Source organism: Zingiber officinale, chromosome 3A (assembly GCF_018446385.1).
Source record: "Zingiber officinale cultivar Zhangliang chromosome 3A, Zo_v1.1, whole genome shotgun sequence".
NCBI classification, from domain to species: Eukaryota; Viridiplantae; Streptophyta; class Magnoliopsida; order Zingiberales; family Zingiberaceae; genus Zingiber; species Zingiber officinale.
This window is the reverse complement of record NC_055990.1, coordinates 22,134,143-22,155,777: the sequence shown is the minus strand read 5'-3', so window position 1 is coordinate 22,155,777 and position 21,635 is coordinate 22,134,143. Positions and strand designations below refer to the sequence as shown.

Genomic DNA, 21,635 nt, shown 5'->3' with positions numbered 1-21,635 from the left:
TGGACACTAGGTACGTGGCGCTCCTGTTGACCCTGTGCGGACCTCCGAGTGACGTGGACCTGCAACCACAAGACGTCAGTGCTGAGCGAAGTAAGAAGCAGCGTAACAGTAGCTACAGTAAAAATATTTCATACCTCCGATGAAGCTTGGGGCTCCTTATATAGGACCTTGTAAGCGCGCGTGCACGTTTCTCGATGTGTGCACGCTTCTCAAAGCATCTTCTGAAGAGACATGTCAGAAAAAATAGCTTTGACGTCATACCTAAATAATCCAAACATATCCTGACAGGATAGTGGAAGCTTCCGTCGTACGATTCTCTGTCTGACCATGTCACCAACCACGCCGCTTGTCAATGACACGAGTCTCTAAGAGGATAGCGGTCGATCCTTTGTTTGTATGCTAGTGGACCGAGCGAGTGGGCCGCTCGACCACCCTCCGTTTGTGAAGTTGACGTTGGGGCTGAGCGGGATGGCCGCTCGGCCACTTCCCCTGTCTAGGCTAGCTGTTCTATTCACAGCCGCTAGGCCAGACTCCCACTGTCCCAGTTCCGCTGGTCGATCCAGCGAGATAACCGCTCGGCCACTGCCCCATGCTCGGATATCGCCTACTTGGTCGTGCTTCCGCTCTGCTGGTTGTCTGATCTTCGACCGAACGGGGTGTCCGCTCGGCACATGCCCTGTCACTCGGCGCATGCTTTGCCAATAGTCTTTGAGCGTCGGAAGTTCGGTGTTAGGCCGAGCTATGATGACGTTGGATCGACCATCCCTCAATCCGACCGGACGAGTGTGCTGTACGGTCAGACGATGGTATGAAGATATTGACCGTCTTAATTTTAACCTTCCGCGTGGCATGTCACCTTACCACCGAATCATTATAATATGATCAGCATTTAAGAGTATTCATAATAATTATACATACATACATCCATGAGTGTGCTTCCATGCTATTATAATATCACCGGCATTTAAGAATATTCATAATAATTATACATACATGCATCCCTAATATCTTGAACCATACTATGTTTTAATATATCTTATTTTTCCAATCCAACTATATATTATCCATGTTGTCATCAATGTTATCGTCATCATCATTCTCTAGGTTGTTTGTCGTATTCATCATCATCATTCAGATCGTTTGTCATCGTCATCATCGTCATCCTCATCGTCATTGAATGCATCCTTAATTTCGACTCCTATTACACCAGCTACTACATTTAGAGTAATATTTCCCAAAGTTTTAGCAAAACCTAGTACGCCGTCGTGGTCACTGCCGTGTCTCGAACGGCTTGCATGTGGTTGAATCAGCGTGCATAGTGGGTGCATGGCGAAGTCGCAAGGCACGCATCGATAGCACATACCCACGGTGCTTTTCTGGCAAACATTGCACCGGCGTTCCCGATCAGGGTTATCTTCAGAGAGGACGTACAAGGTGAGCAAATGGTCGGAGTGCATGCGAACGGAGATGGTGGAGGAGCAGCGGGCACAGTGCTCATGGAGGTTGAAGTCACACTCGTGGCACCGATAGCGAACTCCGTGTCCTTCGACCTTGCACCCGCTACACAAGAAATCCGACTCCATGTGCACATGCACCAAGTGGTGATCAGGATGCAAATAGTGGTTCATCCTATCCTCATTCGCCATTTCCTTTCCTTAGTTTTCTTGCTTCTTTTCTTTGGGTGTCGCTGGCTCGTAGATCTTCTTATAGGATAATTAGTTGACCAAACGCTTATGATGATGTTAGAAGATAAATTCTAACTCTTGGTTACTTAACTTGCACTCAAGAATGAGTGACGTTTTTTTTTTGTTTTTTGTTTTTTGTTTTTGTTTTAATTTAGATGTCGGGGCATTCCATTCAATTAGGATGGTAAATTAATAGACCAAATCTTCGTTACTAAATTTAGTATTCGACTTAATAATAACTTGTTTATTAAATAAACAAACATAAACATCTCACTCTAAACAAACAAGTGCGCCCATGCACGCATGCTTAGTGAACAATATTCATAAACCAAATTCATCAATAAATATTTTTATTAACACTCTAAGAATATTCTCATCAGTATCTCTATGATATTTCTAAAATTTAAAATAAACTATTCACTTTATTAAATTTAGACAATCATTCTTCACTACACACTACATTAACTATTCTAAAATTTATATTATCTTTATTTTTTATTATTTTATTTCCTCTTCTACTTTTTTATTATTTTCTCTCTCTATATATATAATATCTACTTTTTATTACTCCCATGCATTTTCTTTAATTTCTCTCTCTTCCAAACTAAAATAATATTTTAATATTTAGGCAATAGATTTCCTTCTCCAAATTTAGAGAAGTATTATTTATGAAATACAAATTTAGGGAATTGATAGGGTAGCTAATATGAATGATCTAATAAATAAAGAAAAATTTAAAATGAATAGATAAATTTTATATTATCAAACTTAATAATCATCTAAACAAGCTTACAATGTAAAAATTTCAAACAAGTTTAAATTGAGAACTCGATAACATCTAAATGAGTCAAATTCAAACTCATAAAAAATTGAGTCAAGTTTGAACAATATAATCATTCTAATAACTTGGTTCATTTTATACTTGACTTTGCTATCTTATCAAACAAGCTTGAACACCGCAAAGTTTGACTCAACTTAACTCGTGTACAATCCTAGATCCAACTAGTCTTGGAGATGGATAGTCCGATCCCACAGATCTGCCATCATGTAAATTCGAGAAGTGCAAGTGTCTAACATGACACCCCAACGTCATCCGTGATTCAAATTCCGCATAAAATGCTGAATGTGATATTTGAACCCTCGTTGCGTGAGAATCATCCTTGTCCGTGGGCGAGTTGGCCCTCTTATCCTTATGGTTTTGACTCATCAATTACATTAATCAAACTATTAATTATGACCAATTATTTATCTTCGGATTCACTCATTTATCTCAAATTAATGACCCCATAAATAATTTTGAAATTAAAGGGCCGGGTCACCTTGACTTGCAATGTTTTAAATTAAGTCAATTATCAACTAACTCATTTACTTATTAATATATATAATTATTAATGAAAGTGAAACGGTCTACTATAATAAAATATGTTTTTTTGCCTGGTCCATTTTTTGTCTACCATTAATGGAAATGGTCACCTTGTTCCTGCATCTAATTAATCTCATTTTATATCTACAAAGTTGACATGAGAATTATAAAATGATATGTATAATTGACTCGGTTTGAGTTTTTGGCTTTTGCCTCAATTTTATTAAAATAAATGAACTCAAGTCAAATATATAAACCAAATATCTTTTTATAACAATTGCTATTTAGATTTATTTTTAATAATATATTGAAGGTTTATACGTCTATGTCAAACTTTTATTTTAATAAATTATATATATATATATATATATATATAATTAAGATATGATAATATAAGTTATATAAAAAATAAATATCAAAATACATGTTTTTTGTTTTTTATTTTTTATTATAAAAATACCCTTATTCCAAGTGTTATTGTAGTATTTTTAGCTAATTTTAACTAAATTGTTCTAAATAATTTTGATAAATAGCTCTATAAAAGGATAATCTCATGCATAAAGTAACAGTCTCGTGCACGAAGTGCGGGGTCTCAGAGAAAAATAGACTCATATTTGAGCTCGTCAATTTGAATAAATAAATTATTAATATGACAAACTAATCATCTTCTAATTAGTCATTTATATGAAATTAATGACCCCATAAATAATTTTGAAATTAAAGGGTCGCCTTCAAGACTTGGCTTTCATTGTTCTTAATTATGTCAATTATCAACTATCTCATTTCCTTATTAATATGTATAATTATTAATCAAAAGTGAGACAATGTACAATAATAAAATAAAATAATCTTTATTGTATAATTGACCTAGTTTCTTACTGGTCTTCCTCTTTTGTCTTATTTTAATCACACTATTTGGATGCAAGAATGACAAAATAAATGTAACTTGACGAGTCTTTTTTTGTTTGTCTAGTCTCATTTTTTTTTTTGTCTAGGCACATCAACTACTTTAAAAGGTTTATAATGTTTACATTAAAATTTTATTTTAATAAAGCGCATAACAAAAGTTTATGGTATGATAATCTATCTTATATTTAATGCACTAATAATTGTGATCCCATATTAAAATTATATCTATTATCTTCTAGATGAATAAAGAGGGGATTAATTCTGATTTATGAATTATTTTTTGTTTAATTTATTAATAGGTATCTATTTTGCATATTCATTTGCTTAATAGATCAAAGTAAAATCAGATTAGATTTAGTAAATCCGAAATTACTAATTTGAAATTTCATTATGAAAAATAATTAGTGAGTTAATAAAGGGAAATGTGTTAAATTATTATTTTTACGAGAATAATTAATTAACGGATTTTAATAGGAGGCCTTCACGAGATGGGCTTAAGTGGGCTTATTGGGCCCATTAATCTCCACATTTACTAGCCAAGTTTATAATTGTTTTTTTTTTTCGAAATGAAGGGGTATTTCGATATTTTTCAAAATTGGGGCGACCAAAACAAAAATAACGAAGGTTTTTTTTATTTTTGCCCTTGTTACTTCCAAAACCCTCGTTCATCTTCGACGTTCTTCTTCCTCCTGAAGGCGGCAGCAGACCAACAGGGAGCCTGCGCCTGAAGAGAAGCACGAGCTGTTGGGAAGTTCTTGTAATAACCGACGTCGAATCAGGCTCCGCAGATCGCCCTTCTGTCTATTGTGTTCGCCTCACGATGTTCTGTTAGGGAAACACACCGACTCGGAAAACCCTAGAGGTTCTTGAGAGAATGAGAGCCGGTACCCTGGAACTCTAAACAGGACGAACGTTTCGCCTAGTTTAGAGTTGGGTTCAACCTCTTTTTTATCCATGGCAGCGGACGTAGCCTTGGATTTCGATGCCTCGAATCCGTGCTGCACGAAGGTTAAATCTCTGTTCGGCACTATGTTTTCTTAAGTTTCAGTAGTTCTCTACCAGTTTTCTGATGTTTCATTTTGTTTTCAGCTTAAGAAAAAGTTCCAGAAGCTGGAGGCAAGCAGGAATGCTCTTCGCCAAGCAGTGCATATCCTCGAGCAACAAGTTGATAAACTGGAAGGCGAGAATGCCAAGCTTCAAAAAGGTACCTGCATTCGTTTTCTTCTACTTTTGTTAGATTTGCGCAGTACATATTTTCTTTCCCTAATCAATTTATGTCAATTGATGAAAATGATTCATGAAGTCTCATCGTAAGAAGCTACATCTAACAGTAAGACCATACTTTTTTTCTATACATACAACCAACTAGCAGGGCTTTTCTGTATCTTAATTTGCTGTAGAAATTTTTTCTTAAATGTGGAAATCATTTCTTGAATAACCATTATCCATCTCTTGTTTCTCATTGTCATTAGTACACCAAGGATATTTTTAGCAATAGTTATAAAAAGTCAATTGATAAACGCTGAAAGAAATGTTTAGGAATAACCAGTATCTGGTTATGCAGTTTGAATCTGAGTAGAAGTGAATAACTAGGTATGATTCCACTTTGAAGAAATTTTTGAGGATAATAAAAAGAAACATAAATATTGCCTGTGTTTGCATTGCCATTTTGAAGGAAGCCTATTGGCATTTAGGTTTATTATCATGCACACAAAGTTAGCATAAATCAAAATTTCATAGTTTCGGAGTTACTTCTCCTTCTATATATGTGGTATTTCTTCATCTGTTTTCTTTTATGAAGTGTGAAATCCAAACCTTCTGCGTGAGCAGCATTTCTGATATGCACAGCTCCAAAAGAATGTGTCTCCTTGCATCTAGCTTTTGAGTGGTACTTTGAATGCTTTATCCTGCAACTGGAAAATGCTATGTCAATAAATAATATTCTCTTGTTTCTTCTGTGTTTCATTCTGGCCATTTTTTCTGATCAACTTCCCTAGTCTCTTGATGGCTCAGTATTCTTATCTTATTCAGTTTGTCAGCAACATGAGGATTTGGAACCTGGAAAAAAAGCAAATGAAGAAGAACCAGGTATCATACTTAAGTTGGAGAAGGAAATTTATGATTTGAAGGCTGAGATAACTGCTTATCACCAACAGGAAACTAAAGCTCATGGTAAGATGCCGGATGTTTGTATCTCTGAAAGGGATGTAGAGATAAAATTCTTGAAAGAAGAACTTGTAAAAGAGAAAGAAAGAGGTGATTCTGAGAAGAAGAGAGCTGAAGTTGAGAAAAAAAAAGCTGCAGAGGGAAGAAAGCTGCTTGAAACAGAGCAAAGGAAAGCTCAAGAACAAAGGAAACTAGCAGAGACTGAACGAAAGAAAGCTGAGGAGCTTGAACTTTCTCTGGATAGATTAAGAACTGAACTTACTGATGCCAAAACAAAAATAACGATGGAGAAAAAGCTGTTTGAAACAGAGAAAAGGAAAGCTGAAGAACAAAGGAAGCTAGCAGTGACTGAGCAAAAGAAAGCTGAGGAGCTTAAACTTTTTTTGGAGAGATTAAGAACTGAACTTACTGACATCAAAACAAAATTAATGACGGAAAGAGCAAAAACCCAGGAACTGGACAAATCAATTGAAGCAGAAAAGCATAAGACTATGATAGAAAAGACCCATGCTGATTTCGAGAGGGGTAAATCTAAAGAGCTAAGTAGTTCTTTGGAAGCACAATGCATAGAGTTGAGAGAGCAAAAGATCAATGTAGAGCGTATGAAGCAAATGCTGGAGGACAGGAATAAAAAAATAGAAGACCTAGAAAAGAAGTTAAACAAGGTCATGTCAAATCTAGGGTCTGCCCATGACAAAAAAATGAAGCTAGTTTCAAGTGATGAAGTGGGTATTATCAGGTCTCTTAAACAGCAACTCAAGTTTGAAAAGAAACGAGTAAAATATGCAAAAAGAATGGTTAAGCTTGAAAAGGCGGAGAAGGTGGTTATTGTCCAACAATTACATCTCGTACAGCAGGACTTTATGCAACTCTCTTGTCACCTTAAGATGCTTGGTGATCAACTGTCTCACAGAAATGAAGGTACACACGGCTTTGCAAAGGTTTGTGACAATTTTTTATTTGTGTTTCACATGTTCCAGTGATGGAACACTTTGTACTTTAGTAAGGTTTTGCTTTTAACAGCCTATTCTTCCCCTGACTGTGTTACTTGTCTGATCCTCGAAAAGCATAGAGAGGCTATCTTATGTATGTATGCTGCATGATATATCCTTGTTTGTGATTTGATTTTATGGCTCAATTGTTCTTGATTCCCAAGTCATCTGTGTTTCTGAACATTTTTTTGTTCTAATACTGTGACATACCTCAGAAAGCTGGTTTGGCCCCTGGTTTTAATTTTTTTTAATGGGTTATTATTATGTTATAAAGTGTTCATGCTGTTACTCCTGAACTTTCATGCCATGATAGACTCAGGCCATAAGTTGCATTTGGCTAATGTTGGATGTGTTTCATGTAAGTGCTAACTTTGAATCTAGTTTTTTAGATTCAAGATTATTCATATTCCAGTAGATGATTGTTTGTTTAACCATGGGCTGACTGGCATACATCGTCTTTGCAGGGTAAACACCTGAACCTTCAGATAGTTTTGACCACTCTTATGAGATCAAGTTAGTTATGAGATTGTTAATAGAACCCCAAGTTGAGATAGGAAACTCTGATTTCCTGATCACACGCTACTTGTCAAGAGCTTAATTTGCAGGCAGAGATTCCATATTTTTATGATTCTGAGCAATGAGAATTCAATCTTCCTAGTGTTTTAACATTTGAACTTAGTTTTTCTTAGGAAAATCTTCATGCATTTAGTTCATATCTTGTTTTTTGGCTCATAAAGTTCAATCAGTCGAGTGATTATACATGTTCAGTGTATATGTATTGAATTTTTCATCATTTTCTGTTGCCCTAAAAACAATGATTTTTTTGCAGGTTGATGGATCAGATCTTAAATTAAATTTACGATCAGCACTTCATAGTTCAGAGAGTGATCTTCTACAGGGCAAGTTGTACAAAGGTTCACCCTCTAGCCCTGGCTCGTTTAGAAAATGCTCTCATTTTGATGTATCTGGAGGACAGTGCATAAGATCAATTGCAGGTACTCAGTTTGCACTGGAGTCTGTTGGTAGAAATTCTTTTGGAAACAAGCAACAGAGCTCTACAGTCTGTTCCACTTCTGCAACTTGTTCTGATATGATGAGTTTACAGGGAATAGATGCTGTATTTTTAGCAACCCGCAATACACAAGACAAAAGGCCTGTTGTTGAAGAATACAAGGTTACAGATAGAGTATTTTTTGTTAATGGAAAGAAAAGGGAGAAGCAAGAATTGCTGGGCCTAGATAATTCGTTCTGTTATAAGGATAAACATTTTCATAAGGATCCACTGCCATCTGTTTCTGAAGGAAACAAAGTTTCAGATAGTGTTGAAGTTCATGTTGGTAGCAAGAAAAGGAAGAAGAGGGATCCAGGGGCATTAGATAAATCATCCTGTCATAAGAATACAGGTTTTCATAAGGATCCACTCACATCTGTTTCAGAAGGAAAGAAAGCTACGGGTAACATAGTTGATGTCAATGGCAAGAAAACAAGGAAGCAGGATCCATTGACATTGGATAAATCATTAAGTGACAAGGATAAACAATTTCATATTGGCAAAACAGAACTACCAACAGGAAGAAAGCTAATCAGAAATCCTGTCGGTCTTCCCAAACCAAATTCCCATGCAAAAAATGGAATCCCAAAAACTTCTAATAATTGGAGAGGACAACTTGCTGAAATTCACAATGGTATGTGTGGAAAGTTTCAAGGAAGTCTGAAGAACTCAAAAGATAAGCAGGAAACATCATGTCTACAATGTTCTAATCCTGGTCAAATGCATCAATCAGAGAACAATTACCCTATGGTGTCATGTAATGCCAATAAATCATCATCTATATCACTCATAATGAAGGAAGTTAATCCTTCAACTAGAGAAGAGGATATTGGTGCTATCAGTGATAATCAGGCTGATTTTGTTTGTTCTAAGAATATAAATTTGCAGGATTGCATGACTCTGCTCATGTTGGATAATGAGGATGATGAGAGACGGTACATGGAAGCAGTTGAAAGGCCTGTTTCACCTACTTTACCTGAAATCAGAATTTCCAATGGAGGAAAGGATCAGTCTCACTGTTTGGTTGACAGCATTTTCAGGAAACCTATATCTGAAGTTACTTGCGAACCTTGTCGCTATTTTGATGTTATTGACTTGGAAATTAATTCAAACAAGTTGGAATTGTTGACACCAAACCCTCCAGTACCAAAGGATGCTATAGGTGTCATTCATGCGTCTGAAGATTCAGAACCTGATTCTGTTCTTGAAAGTCAGAGCGATTTAAACAAAAATGAGATTCAACCTTTAGTTTCAAAATGTACTCAAGGTTTTGTTCATACTTCTGAAGAATCAGAACCTAATTGTGCTCTTATAGTTCAGAGAGATTTACACAATACTGAGCCTCTTGAAAAAAGTGTACAAAAATTTGACCATGAGGAGACTATGTCTCTGGCTGTTGGAAGGGCATTCTGTGACAGGGTGGTAACCGTTGCTGGCCAATCTCTGATGTCAGGTAATGCTATTTATATCACCAGTACTACTACATAACTTGGTGAAGTTATAATGTATAGATGAAGATCCATTTGTCAACGTGGATAATGGTTTTTAAAAGTATATTGCTTGTTTAGATCTTTTCTCAATAGCTTAAGTTTTAACTAGTGATTCATGCAAATTTAACATGGTATTGGAGTATGAGGTCATAACTTTAATCCTTCTAGTGTCAGTAATTAATAATTTTAGTGATCTTTTCTTTATAGCTTAAAATTTGTGATTCATGCAAATTCAACATGGTATTGGAGTAAAGAGGCTATGCCTTTGAATCTTGCTAGTGTCAATTATTAGAAAGAATTTCTGCGACTAACTAAAGCAGTGCAGATGTTGGAGTTTTTCCAGATACATGTGGGGGTGAGTGTTAATAGTGTACAAATGCTGTGGGTTCTATACTAACAGTCTAAAATTTTGGAATAATCAGTCATCGAATCAAAATTTAAGATGGTATATTGCAAGATGTATTATATTCCTCCAACTAAGCTAATGACATATTTTAGACAATGTATTTGATAGTTACAAACAGCACAAAATTATGTAGCAGAGATGTGGATGTTGAGATATGTGGGTTCGTAATCATTAGGAGAGTTTAAATAAAAATGTTGTTACATATGAGCAACTAGGTACCATTTATATCGGATGCAAACAATCAGAGAAGATATGTTTATTTGGCAAATACATGCTTAAAGTTTACTGAATTCTGTATTTGGACGAATAAATAATTAGAGTAAAAGTAAAAAAAAAAATTGAATCAAAAGTATGAGAGTTAATTGAACAATAACAAAAAGTTACATGAAGGGTGGTTTCAGATATGTACACACTGGGCCCTTTTATGTAACTTAAACTGTGGACAAATTTGACTTTGGTAAAGCAATTGAAGATTGCCAAGTTATGCTAGAAGCGAACATATGTAATATCATAGGTGGTGAGTAGTGTAATACTTTTGTAGCTTGTGATCCTTTGTTAGTGATCCAGGATTTATCATAACTGATCATGATGTTGTGACAAACCCCAGATGATTTTCTTGGTGCTGGAAAAGTTGACAACAACCAAATTTCAAATTCCAATGTAGTGGCCAGAAGTGACAGTCGTGTGCATTTAGCTGCCAGCCAGGAGGTACAAAATCCACATGGAAACACTGCATCGCTTGAAAATACAAACTGGTGCTGTGTCGTCTTTTCAGATTGCAAGGATGAAAGCATATCACGAATAGTTCAAGCTAGAAATATCGTTGCATCTCAAAATTTTAGAAGTTCTCAGGTGGACTGCAGTATTGTTGAAGTCCTACAGAGCTTAAAATCTCTGTTAGAGCTCCAACCAGAGTAAGTTAATTGATTCCATAATCCATACAATGAAAAATTTAGTCAACTTGGATTTTATAGCAGAAGAGGATTTACATATGCCTTTAAGCTAAACATATAACATGTTCAATAACTCTACTTGCTTCAGGGAAAAGGTCTGTGTTTTCTTTTCATTGATGTTGGGCAACATTTCTGGTAGACTACGTGCTTATCCTGAAAGCATGATGGCCAGTAATATTCTACAGTTTGCTAAATCTTTGTCCGTGGAGATTGATAAAGGTTTGTTGATCTTTGTCAGAAATTTTTATGACTTTTTTTTTTTTTGCCTTGTTTTCTTAGCCGTTTGACATGTACAACATTGTGATACAATTTGGGCAATATGTCTTCGCAATAATGATCAGGAAAATCAATCCAATGCAAGGGGATGGTCTTATCCTTTCTAACGTGTCCTGCTAAACCCTAAATCATCTACATGAAGTCCTAGGAATAGTATAGATGGACACCTTTAAATAGGTCAGCGTCTTTTGTCAAAAGTGTGTAATGTGATACATCATGACTACTTAGTTCATCAATGAGCTTCTCCATACTAGGTCAATGTTTTAGGACAAAAATGTATTCCTGAAGGAACTCAATGCATCTAAGTTTTTAGCACTTATCTTGAGATTGAATGAAACTTAATGCCTTGTGGTCAATGTAGAGGATGAATTCATGAGTAAGAAACAACAATGTCCGATGGTCTGGATGATAAAACCTTTTATCGTAGGTTGCATAATTCTGTTAGATTTTGAGTTTTTTTTGCTAAAAGATGCAACACCTTGCCTTAGAGTTGATATATTCCTACCATCGTTGAGGCAACTTGTTATAGGAGTCATGATGGCACTAAATTCCTTAATAAAGCGCTTATAGAAGACCACTATGTAAGATTCTGGCCTCATTAATTACCTTAATCTTCTTTTGGTCTATCAAAATGCCTTTTGCGAAGATAATAAACGTAATGAAAAGGACTTAGGGCTGTATGATAGAAGATTTCTTCAGATTCACAAATAACTTTTAAATCCTAAGGGTCTCATGGATGAACAAGTGTGTTCTAGATGGATATTGTGACGAATGCAAACTTATATTGTCCCTACCTTTTATTTAAGTGTTTCTTATATCTTTTGTCAAGCATCTCTCCATGTTTTTTATTTTATGGAAAACAAATCTCTCATCAGTCTAGACTGTTTTGCCTATGCTGTCCCATAAATACACTCTCAAATTTTTCTGTTGTTTAGAATCAATTCTTTTTTTTTTGCTGAACTTTATTTTAAACCATCTCTTTAAGGTGCTGGCTCTCTAGTTGGAATGATACTTGACAGAATTTCTCTGATAATTCAGTTTATTTTTAAAACATAAGGCATGTATTGATGTAGACAGATCCCGCTGCCACAACTCATGTGATTCGTAACTAACCCATATTTCTCTTGCAGTGTTTTCTGATGCAACAATTTGCCAGCTATTTTTAGAAGTTTGCAAGATAGATATGTTATTGGACCTACTAGAAGATTTTATTATCAAGAGAAGGATTTTGATGTGCAAGGGTGTGGAGTCTGAGCAATCATGTTCAGTTTTATCTAGCAATTTTTTTCATGTGAAATGTGGAAACATGTTTGTGACCCAGAATGCTGCTAAAACCAATCAGCTGTTGGCTACTAGCATCTTTTGTGCATCCATTTGTACTATGCTTGACCAAATAGGATTTCTTGTTGAAACTTCTTATAAAGTTCTTACACACTTTAAATGTGATACAAGTTGCAATTTGTTGATATTGCACATATTTGCTCTAGTAAGTGGTGAGAAGTTTTTTACTATGGAGAAATACAGTTTTCTTGCAATTGTCTTAAAATCAGTCATTTCCCTTCTCGAGGAAGGATATGAAACAATGCCTTCTGGTCATTTGACTTCAGATGTGGACATCAGTTTTTCTCCTTGCGAACAATGTCCTTTCTCCAAAGAGATAGCTTGCACAGAAAAAATCACTTCTTCATTGATGGATATACTGCATGATTTTGCTTTTTCTGGGAATTCATCCACGAGCTCTATATTTCCCTTGTCACGGGAACCAATTGCTGAAAGTTCTCATGGTGCAGAAGACAGCATCCATTGCTCAAGAGTACATGACAAGTCTAATCGATGTGAATCTTCATGTGCGTTATTTAAGCACAGATGTCATGCTGATCAAACATCCAGTTCCACTCCTGAAAGGGTAACCGATTATGCTCCCATGAAGCCCCTCTGCTACATCATTGATGTTGTTTCTGCAATTGAACTTTTCAGCCTCTACATGGTACCTTTCTATGACTTGTTTGCCATCATAATTTTCCATCTTATTGCTAGTCCATCTGCATGCTTACTTTTTTCTACTTTCCTTTCCTCATAGCAACCACACAGTTTTTTAGTGGACTATTGAATGTAGCCTAGAGTTAACAGATTTTCTCACAACGATGTTTGTTCGATTACTCGAACCTTGATTTTCTTACATTTCACATTAGCAGCCACAAACACTCTTATGATGGAATAATTTGTTTATTCATGAGAATTTACATTATATTTTGCCTTTTACCTTAGTTAATCAATCACATAATTGTGTGGATCTCTATTCTCTGTTGCAATCTTCAGGGATGTCAATATATTATTTCACACTGTTGCTTTTCCTAGGCAATTCTCATTTCCCTGCTAAACCAAAGCCTTTATTTTCCTCCTGCACATGTTCAGATACTTTGTTGCAACCTTCTTGGATGTCTTAATATATCATGTGTCATGGTTGCTTTTCCTAGACAATCTCAGTTCTCTGCTAAAGTCAAAGCCACTATTCCGTCCTGCACATGTTCAGATACTTATAGACAATCTCATTTCTCTGTTAATGTCAAAACCAGTATTTCCTCTTGCACATGCTCATATACTTTGTGAATTTACCTTTTACTTGCAGTAGTAAAATGATTATTTACCAGGACCCTTGAGCTGTGTACATCAGCTATCTGTCTGATCGTCAATGATTTGAGACTTCTCCTTTTCTATTTCTTCTAGATATATGAAATTGCTTTCTCATGTTATCATATCCATCAGATCATTAGAGTTGGCAATTAAGTTAAAAAATTTGTGGTATTTTTGTTGCAGGGTTGGAAATGGACATCTGACAATATTCTACCACGAATTCTTGCAATGCTAAAATTATGTCCATCAAGTGAATTTTCAATTGCTGCTGTGGTTTTGATTGGTCAACTTGGAAGGTATGCTTTCCTTATTCTTACATTAACAACTACTTCCATTCCTAATCTAAATTTAACCATCAGGAAAAAAATTGCTCATGGACAAACAGAATACCTTTTATATAGAGCAGGAAGTAAGTTGCTGAAAACCCACCATGACTACTTAAGCCCATCACGGGTATACAACAATCCCTTTGGCAATCACCATACATCCAACCATCTACGCTTGCCACACATGTTTTTGATGCTAGATGCCAAAAGAAAAACAACACGGAGAGGAGGTCACTCACTGCATAGATCAAAATTGGGAAGTTGTAGCAAGAAGAGAATGGAGGTTTTGGTTGGAGCCTGCAGATTTGACAGGATTATACAGGCTTTTTCTCTCCAAGAAATCATTGTGTATATTAGCCGATACATCTGGATAAACCTGCTCTATAATTTAGGATTGGATCATTTCACTAAGAGTGAATAGCAATTTCACCTTTGCATAAAACTAATTAGGCTGTTGCAGGGTATATATACATATATATTGACATGAGATGCCTGCACAATAGGTTGTCTTGGCCGTGGGTGCATGTATCCATCAATTGGGAAGTTCATATGTAAGAAAAAGATGAAACTTGAACCTTGGTTGAATACTATCATTATTAGGCTTTTAAATATATTCTATCATCTCACTTTTTTTTTGGCAATTACACTTTTCATAGGATGTTATATTATATATTCATTGATCTGTTATTCTTATTTTTGTCGTCTTCATGATTTTTGGTTATATTTTGTGTTATGTTTACCTTAAAGAAACTTCATCGGAACTGATGTTTTTCCCTGCCGGTGTTTGTTGTTTGTCCAGGTTTGGTGTTGATTATGGAGGTTTTCAGGAGATAGGTGTTTCACAACTGAGGTGCAATTTATCTTCTTTGCTCAAAGCTTCTTTACATGGGAAAAACAGCCTTCCAAACCAACTTGCTATCATTAATGCTCTGGTTAATCTTCTTCCCTTGAGTTTTAAGGAAATTGTGGACAGAAACCATGAGCATTTAGTCGATGCTGCTGATCAATCTCAAGAAATCAAAGTAGTGAAGGAGTGGTTTGCTCAGCTGGATAAGAAAATGCAAGTTATGGTGCTGAATTTTTCTGGTCATGGTGTTTGATCGGGGCACTGGTTTTTTGGGTTGCTCGGGCATCTGCAGATTGAGTTGCCGTGACTCATTGACTGAGGTTTTTTCTGCCGCAACATACTGTTTTTTGGTGAAGTAAATTCTTTTAACAGATCTGGAAGAGCATCAGGCGGGATTTTGGTTTCAATAGCTTCTTTAATTCCTTGTAGTCAGCATGTGTTAGCTATGCCAGTACATATTCTCATGCTTATTTTGTATAATGCATTGCTTTTTGGATATTCAAGTGTCACTGACCTGATGCTATCCATTTTTTTGTGCTATGCATTGAATGCATCCTTGTCGATCAATGCAGCCTTTTTGAAGTTTTGGCTTGCTTTAGGATCCAATTCAAAGCTCGGGACTAGCTTGGTGGTGGTACAAATATGACTCAAGGAGAGGAAGCTTCAACAGCAGAGGTCCGAGCAAGGTATTACTAGTTCGGTAAGTTCAGCTGAGCTACCGGCAGTTTCTTTTGATGAGTTGCTTTTGAGAACTGCTAGTTCAATTTGTGATTTTATTAAAATAGCTCGCAAAGGTTGGAGTAGCATGAATGAGGGCTTCATACGCATGAAGACCTTCCTCACAATCACACAATTCAGTAGGTTTAATCGCGGCAGTTCACTTGCGTATAAAGTCCCTTTCCATTTTTGTTTTTCTTTTCTTGAAGTTGATCGATATGATTATTAATATGACAAATAAAGTAAAGTATAATGTTAAAACAATTATTTTCACCAACATTTCATATTTCACGACCACGCACAGTTCATTAATTTGCACGCAAAAACTTATTTCATGAGAATATCTCCATGACAAAAGAATCCATCCATATGAAAAGCTCACCTAAAAAAGGAATATTTGTAAAGGAGAGTCACTAGCTGCGGGGCGCACGCAGCGGGGAACGACGATTCTGGACCGGCGACGACCGTGTGACGGCCGAACCAGAACTCGCCTTCCTTTGCCGCTCGGCCTGCGGAACCCAAGCAGCACCATGCTTTGCATACTGCAGCTTCTCCAGCGAGGCGGCGACCTCAGCCATGCGCGGCCGTTTCTTCGCATTGCTTCCGATGCACTGCTGAGCGAGGATGCTGAGCTCGAGGGCCTGTTTCTTTGGGTACTTCCCCTCCAGCCTCCAGTCGGCGATCTGGTGCAGCTTGTGCTTGTTGCCCAAATGAGGCTTCGCCCAGTCCACAACGGTCTGCTCCGCCCCCGCCTTCGTTTTGTCGAAGGCCCTTCGCCCCGTCAGTAACTCCAGCAACACGACCCCGAAGCTGTACACGTCGGCCTTCACAGAAAGCCTGCCTGTTGCAATGTACTCCGGAGCTGCATATCCATGAGTTCCCATGACCTGCGTCGATACGTGAGTCTGGTCGCCGGTCGGTCCGTCCTTCGCCAGGCCGAAGTCCGAAAGCTTCACGTTGAAATCCTGCAAAACAAAGCCGTGAAGACTCAGACACTTATCCGGGCAGGGTTCAACTGTTCTTCGAGATCTGATGCCCGATGGCCGATGCGTACGTTGTCGAGGAGTATGTTGGATGCCTTCACGTCTCGATAAATGATCTCGCACTCGTCGTTCAGGAAGGATATGCCTCTCGCAGCTTGAATTGCGACCTTGATCCTAGTTTCCCAAGGCAGAGTCGCAGGTCCTTCTGCAAAGAGAGAGCTCGGTCGGTAATGAACGAGAAGAGAAGAGTCCGATCAAATATTGAATCTCCCTTTTTTTTTTTTTTTTGCTCACTTTTGAAAAAAAGTTGGTTCTCTAAGCTTCCTTTCGGCATGAACTCGTAGACCAGGAGCCGATTATCGCCCTCCGAACAGAAGCCGATCAGCTTGACCAAGTTCGGGTGGTGGAGTTGACCCAGATAGTTGACCTCAGTCTGCAAGGAACCGTTTGGAAAAGTCTGAGACCAGGAAGAGCCTAGAAACAAAATGCAGCGGCGCCATCTTCGTCGACCTTACCAGCCATTCCTTGTGACCTTGGAATCCATCAGGTTTGAGTTTCTTCACCGCGACCAACATGGCCGCCGACGACGCAGACTTCGAAGGGGCTAGGGTTTGATCGTCGATCCACCCTTTGTACACGCAACCGAACCCGCCCTCCCCGATGAGACTCTCGGAGCGAAAGTATCTGGTAGCAATCCTTAGATCGCTGAAACTGAAGTTCTTCAAATTGGAGGACAGAATTTCCCCTTCGCTTTTCAGCGTAGGAAGAGTTCCTCTGACGACGGTTTCGCTATAGGAAGTCGAGCCAAGGTTGGATGTAGTAGAAGCTGTCAGAGTCGATGGGAGCGAAGAAGCGCTGGTTTTGCTGGTGATTCCTCTCGAGCCATCTGTGAAGAGAGCTGGATTCTTAGAATCATTTACATGCATGGCATGAACTGAAAGATAGCAACTTTAAGCAGTAAAACAGACTAAAACTAACAGATCAGACAATACGAGGAACAGATAAGAAATCCTCACAAGTAGAATTTGGGGGGGTCTGAGAGCCGTCGACCCTGGACAACAAGTTGAAGCAGTTCCCCATGACTCCGTCCAAAGGATTGCGAACTAGTAGTGGAGATTAGAAATCCATGGAAACGAGAGGGCGAAAAACTGGAGGGTTTGTGGAGTATATGGCTTCGAGGCGAGTTTGACTGGCGAAAGAGGAAGAGGGGCGTAGACTCGGTGACGGGAGGGAAGAAGGGGAAGGCCGGCCGTCTCATACGGTTAGATTCGGGGTGGGTCATCATCAAGTGTGAACAGAAATCCGGTCAAGCCTATATATATATATATATATATATATATTAGTGATAGTTCATGCGCGCGTAATATAATATATTGAAATCACATTGACCCTTTATAATGAAACTATATTAATTAAAGTATTTTTACATTAAAATAAATAAAGTTATTAGTAGAGTCATTAGGGTAAAGTACCTGACTTTTGAAAATCTATATTATTTAGCTCTTTGGAAAATTGAATTGTTTAGATTTTCGAGTATTACCCTTAGTATAAAAAAACTAAGAAAACTAATTCCCTATGAAAAAAATTAATTTAATTTAATATTATACTTATCTTAGTAAAAAAACTAAGAAAAGTATATTTTTTAACATTGTCGGCCTAAAATATTTATAGAAGTTTCTTTGATCATAGTGTTGTCAATTTTAAGATGTGGGACTAAAGAGAACTATATTTTTTTATATAAAACAACCAGAGAAAATTAATGATGAGAAAAATTCATAATAATATTAACATAAATTCATTTTAGGCTTCACCAAAGTTAGTTAGTAAAAGGGGGAGATTTTTAATAAAATAGTAAGATATATATATATATATATATATATATATATATATATATATATATATATATATATATATATATATATATATATATATATTAATGGTATGATATTATTTATTTTAAATTTAAGAACCTAATTTTTCTTTTTAATTTTAATATATGATTTTTTTAATATTACAACTTCGTAACTTTCCTTCAAACAAAGAATAATAGGATGCCTCTCAAACACAAAGTATATTCATTTGATGTCTATTCCTTATTTATTTAGTTTTCATGTCCCTCAGTTTAACCGATCAACTAGTTTTTCCTGTTCACAGTCCACTCAATCTATTAGGATTTTCTTGTTTCTCAGTCCAATTCACTTACTAGATCTCCTGATCTAATCGCAATTAAGATTTTTTTATTTAACTATCCATGAGGATTTTTTTATTGGTGTCTAGTCCTCTTGATCCCGATATGAGAACTTCCATTTTTTTTATTTGAGGTCAATATTCTATTCACACGACTCGATTATATCATAGCTCTGGTACACAGTTGACAGTCAAATCTTCTAGCAGTTCGAATAGTTCTTGTGTACAAACAGCGATTAAATCTTTTGACAGTCTGAGCTCTGATATTAATTAGGATTGGAAAATTTTAGATATCTATATAATTGTATGATATTATTCACTTTGATATAAATTCTTATGAATTTATTTTTAGACTTTATCCAAAAGACTTCGTACAAATGAAATTTTTTTTCTTTATACGTTTATGATTTTTTTGACATGATTTCAATGTCAAATTTTATTTGCAACATTACAATTCCAACACCAACCAGAGGGATCGAAAAGCTTTTGGTCTGCCTATTTGGCTCCAGCACTCGGACAGCTCATCTTGACCAGTCGACCGTGTTTGGCATTCACAATCATTTAAAGTGAATCCTAACAAAATTCTGAGATTGCGCAAACTTTTCTTTGTTGAAGAACGAATCAACTGCTTGGACTTTGATCTAAAGCTGATTGGCTTCTTTTGATTATTCATGAACTCTCTAACTTCAAATAGTAAACAAAAATGTTTGCATAAGCTCCACTCTTCTCCTCATTATCAACTTCACAATGGACTCCGACAATATGTCAACTTCATCTTGGATTTTTCAAACTCTTATTATCAAATGTCTATCCTCATGCCTCACTAAGTCAAACCAATCATCAAGAGAACAGATGGCAGGAAGAATATTGAGTTAATTCCATTATAATAAATTATTTTCTTCTCTGACAAAGTCACAATTTGAATTGATCAACGGAAAAACTAGAAGTCCACACGAACACTCCCACTGTGGAAGACAACGTACACATTAATGCATTTCCCCGACACTTTTGTGCTGAATTGGATCGTTAGATTTCTGAAGAAATTGCAGTGGTTGAATTATATGCATGAACTGTCCATGTCCATGTCCATGTGATGAATTCTTCAACAACAGATTGATCGATCATATGGAGGACCTAACCAAACAAAAAGTAGATAAAATTGCTGGATCATCAATTCTTTTGATAGTTCTTTCATGGTCCCCGGCTTTTGGGTTTAGCATGAATGGTCCAAGAACAATCTGCTCCTTTCAATTACTTGCCTTACAGAGGTCTCTGCTTCCGTAGCTGACAGCCATTGCAGTAAAGAGAAGAAGCTAATCAACCCATGCCAACACTTCATGAGTCAACTGATCGACATCGCCATTTTACTTGAGAGCTTCCACACACTTCTCATAAGCCCACAGGGTGGAAAAGAACAAGTACACAGAGCTATCAGTACATGCCAATTTGATCTTCTTGGTTTTTAAAATGATGTGATGGGAGAGGAACTGGTAATTCTTAGTGTATCAATGGAAGTTGAGGTTGATCATCAGCTCCGACGCCACTCTCCCTGTGCGATCCATGATCTGCATAAACTTAGTGTTCCCTTAATGGTCCCTGAGTTCATGTTTCAGAATATTGACGAGCAGTAGTACCTCAGCTTGGATCTTGATGTTGTGGGCTCGAAGAGCTTCGTTCTCGGATTTCATGGCCTCGAGCTGTCTCTTGAGGGCATCGTAATCTTTCTCCTTCTTCTTGGTCTTCCACCGGGCTCGCCGGTTCTGGAACCAGACGACCACCTGCCTCGGCTGCAGCCCAAGAGCCACGGCCAGCTGCATCTTCCTCTCTGGCTCCAACTTGTTCCCCTGCTCAAAGCTCTTCTCCAATGTCCTCAACTGCTCCACACTCAGCCTCCTCTTCAGCACCACCCTGCCTTCCGAAAAGCCCTCCTCCCCGTTTATGATCGATTTCAACATGATCAATGAACTCACCTCTGAGAAGATGATCAAAATTCAGTGCTGGCCAACTATACTGTAACTTGATTTAGCATCTTCTCCGGATGAGTAATGAAGGTTCATGAGTGAATTAGGAGAAGATTAGGAAATTGGTGATGAAATTCCTGGAGAGACAAGGACAAAGTAAGCTTTTAAGGAAGATGTCCCTTGAGGAGAAAGGGAGGGCAGGAATCTAGGGAAGGGTCCAGTGAGCTGCTGGGACTGCTACCTAACACACATACAGCTATTTGTGATTTGTGAATCTTGCCCTGTCTCATTCCTCATCACTCCTTTGCATCAAATGGAAGAACACACGTTGGGCTGCTAGACTGCTATCTAAAACTCTTTAGGATTTCAAGGCATTATTCTAACCTTAATCTTGTTGTTGTTGTTCTTCTTCTATATTGTTTACTATTTATTATTTTCCATGATGCCCATGGCACTTTAAACACCTCTACCATCATCATTCCTTGTGGGGTTAAAATTGATATTTAGAATGCAAATAAAATAAAATAAAATAAAATAAATAAAATACTTCTATAGATATTAGATAAAACAATGTCCAAAATTAAACGTTGACATCAACTAATTTTGGTGAAGCCCAAAATAAAATTATTTTAATATATATTTTTCTTTTTATATTGAAAATAATTTCAAAATTTATTAATAATTTCTAC

General features: G+C 37.0%; 4 protein-coding genes across 9 annotated transcripts; 1 reads left to right on the top strand and 3 right to left on the bottom strand.

Moving 5' to 3' along the window:
* Positions 1-936: 936 nt before the first annotated feature.
* On the bottom strand, positions 937-1,660 carry LOC122053598. Its single transcript, XM_042615615.1, has one exon. The coding sequence runs from the start codon at positions 1,644-1,646 to the stop codon at positions 1,128-1,130; it is 519 nt and encodes a 172-aa protein (XP_042471549.1). The 5' UTR covers positions 1,647-1,660; the 3' UTR covers positions 937-1,127.
* A 2,957-nt stretch (positions 1,661-4,617) lies between these two features.
* On the top strand, positions 4,618-15,462 carry LOC122051396. 5 transcript variants are annotated; one of them, XM_042612527.1, is made up of 10 exons: positions 4,618-4,965; positions 5,047-5,161; positions 5,989-6,045; positions 6,114-7,064; positions 7,945-9,619; positions 10,670-10,976; positions 11,104-11,234; positions 12,422-13,278; positions 14,109-14,221; positions 15,051-15,462. In XM_042612527.1, exons 1-10 carry the CDS (start codon positions 4,940-4,942, stop codon positions 15,349-15,351), a joined length of 4,533 nt encoding a protein of 1,510 aa, XP_042468461.1. In that variant the 5' UTR covers positions 4,618-4,939; the 3' UTR covers positions 15,352-15,462. The 5 variants fall into 5 exon arrangements, with proteins under 5 accessions (XP_042468461.1, XP_042468460.1, XP_042468459.1 ...); XM_042612526.1 differs by having other exon boundaries at positions 5,989-7,064; positions 7,945-8,029; positions 8,111-9,619; XM_042612525.1 differs by having other exon boundaries at positions 5,997-7,064.
* A 657-nt stretch (positions 15,463-16,119) lies between these two features.
* On the bottom strand, positions 16,120-18,070 carry LOC122051397 (probable serine/threonine-protein kinase PBL3). The gene is made up of 5 exons (XM_042612529.1): positions 17,815-18,070; positions 17,314-17,684; positions 17,093-17,231; positions 16,870-17,003; positions 16,120-16,780 (listed from the first exon to the last, which is right to left on the bottom strand). Exons 1-5 carry the CDS (start codon positions 17,876-17,878, stop codon positions 16,229-16,231), a joined length of 1,260 nt encoding a protein of 419 aa, XP_042468463.1. The 5' UTR covers positions 17,879-18,070; the 3' UTR covers positions 16,120-16,228.
* Positions 18,071-19,484: 1,414 nt separating this feature from the next.
* Positions 19,485-21,246, bottom strand: LOC122051395 (homeobox-leucine zipper protein ATHB-13-like). 2 transcript variants are annotated; one of them, XM_042612522.1, is made up of 2 exons: positions 20,620-21,246; positions 19,485-20,534 (listed from the first exon to the last, which is right to left on the bottom strand). In XM_042612522.1, exons 1-2 carry the CDS (start codon positions 20,938-20,940, stop codon positions 20,514-20,516), a joined length of 342 nt encoding a protein of 113 aa, XP_042468456.1. In that variant the 5' UTR covers positions 20,941-21,246; the 3' UTR covers positions 19,485-20,513. The 2 variants fall into 2 exon arrangements, with proteins under 2 accessions (XP_042468456.1, XP_042468455.1); XM_042612521.1 differs by having other exon boundaries at positions 19,485-20,550; positions 20,620-21,243.
* Positions 21,247-21,635: the final 389 nt, after the last annotated feature.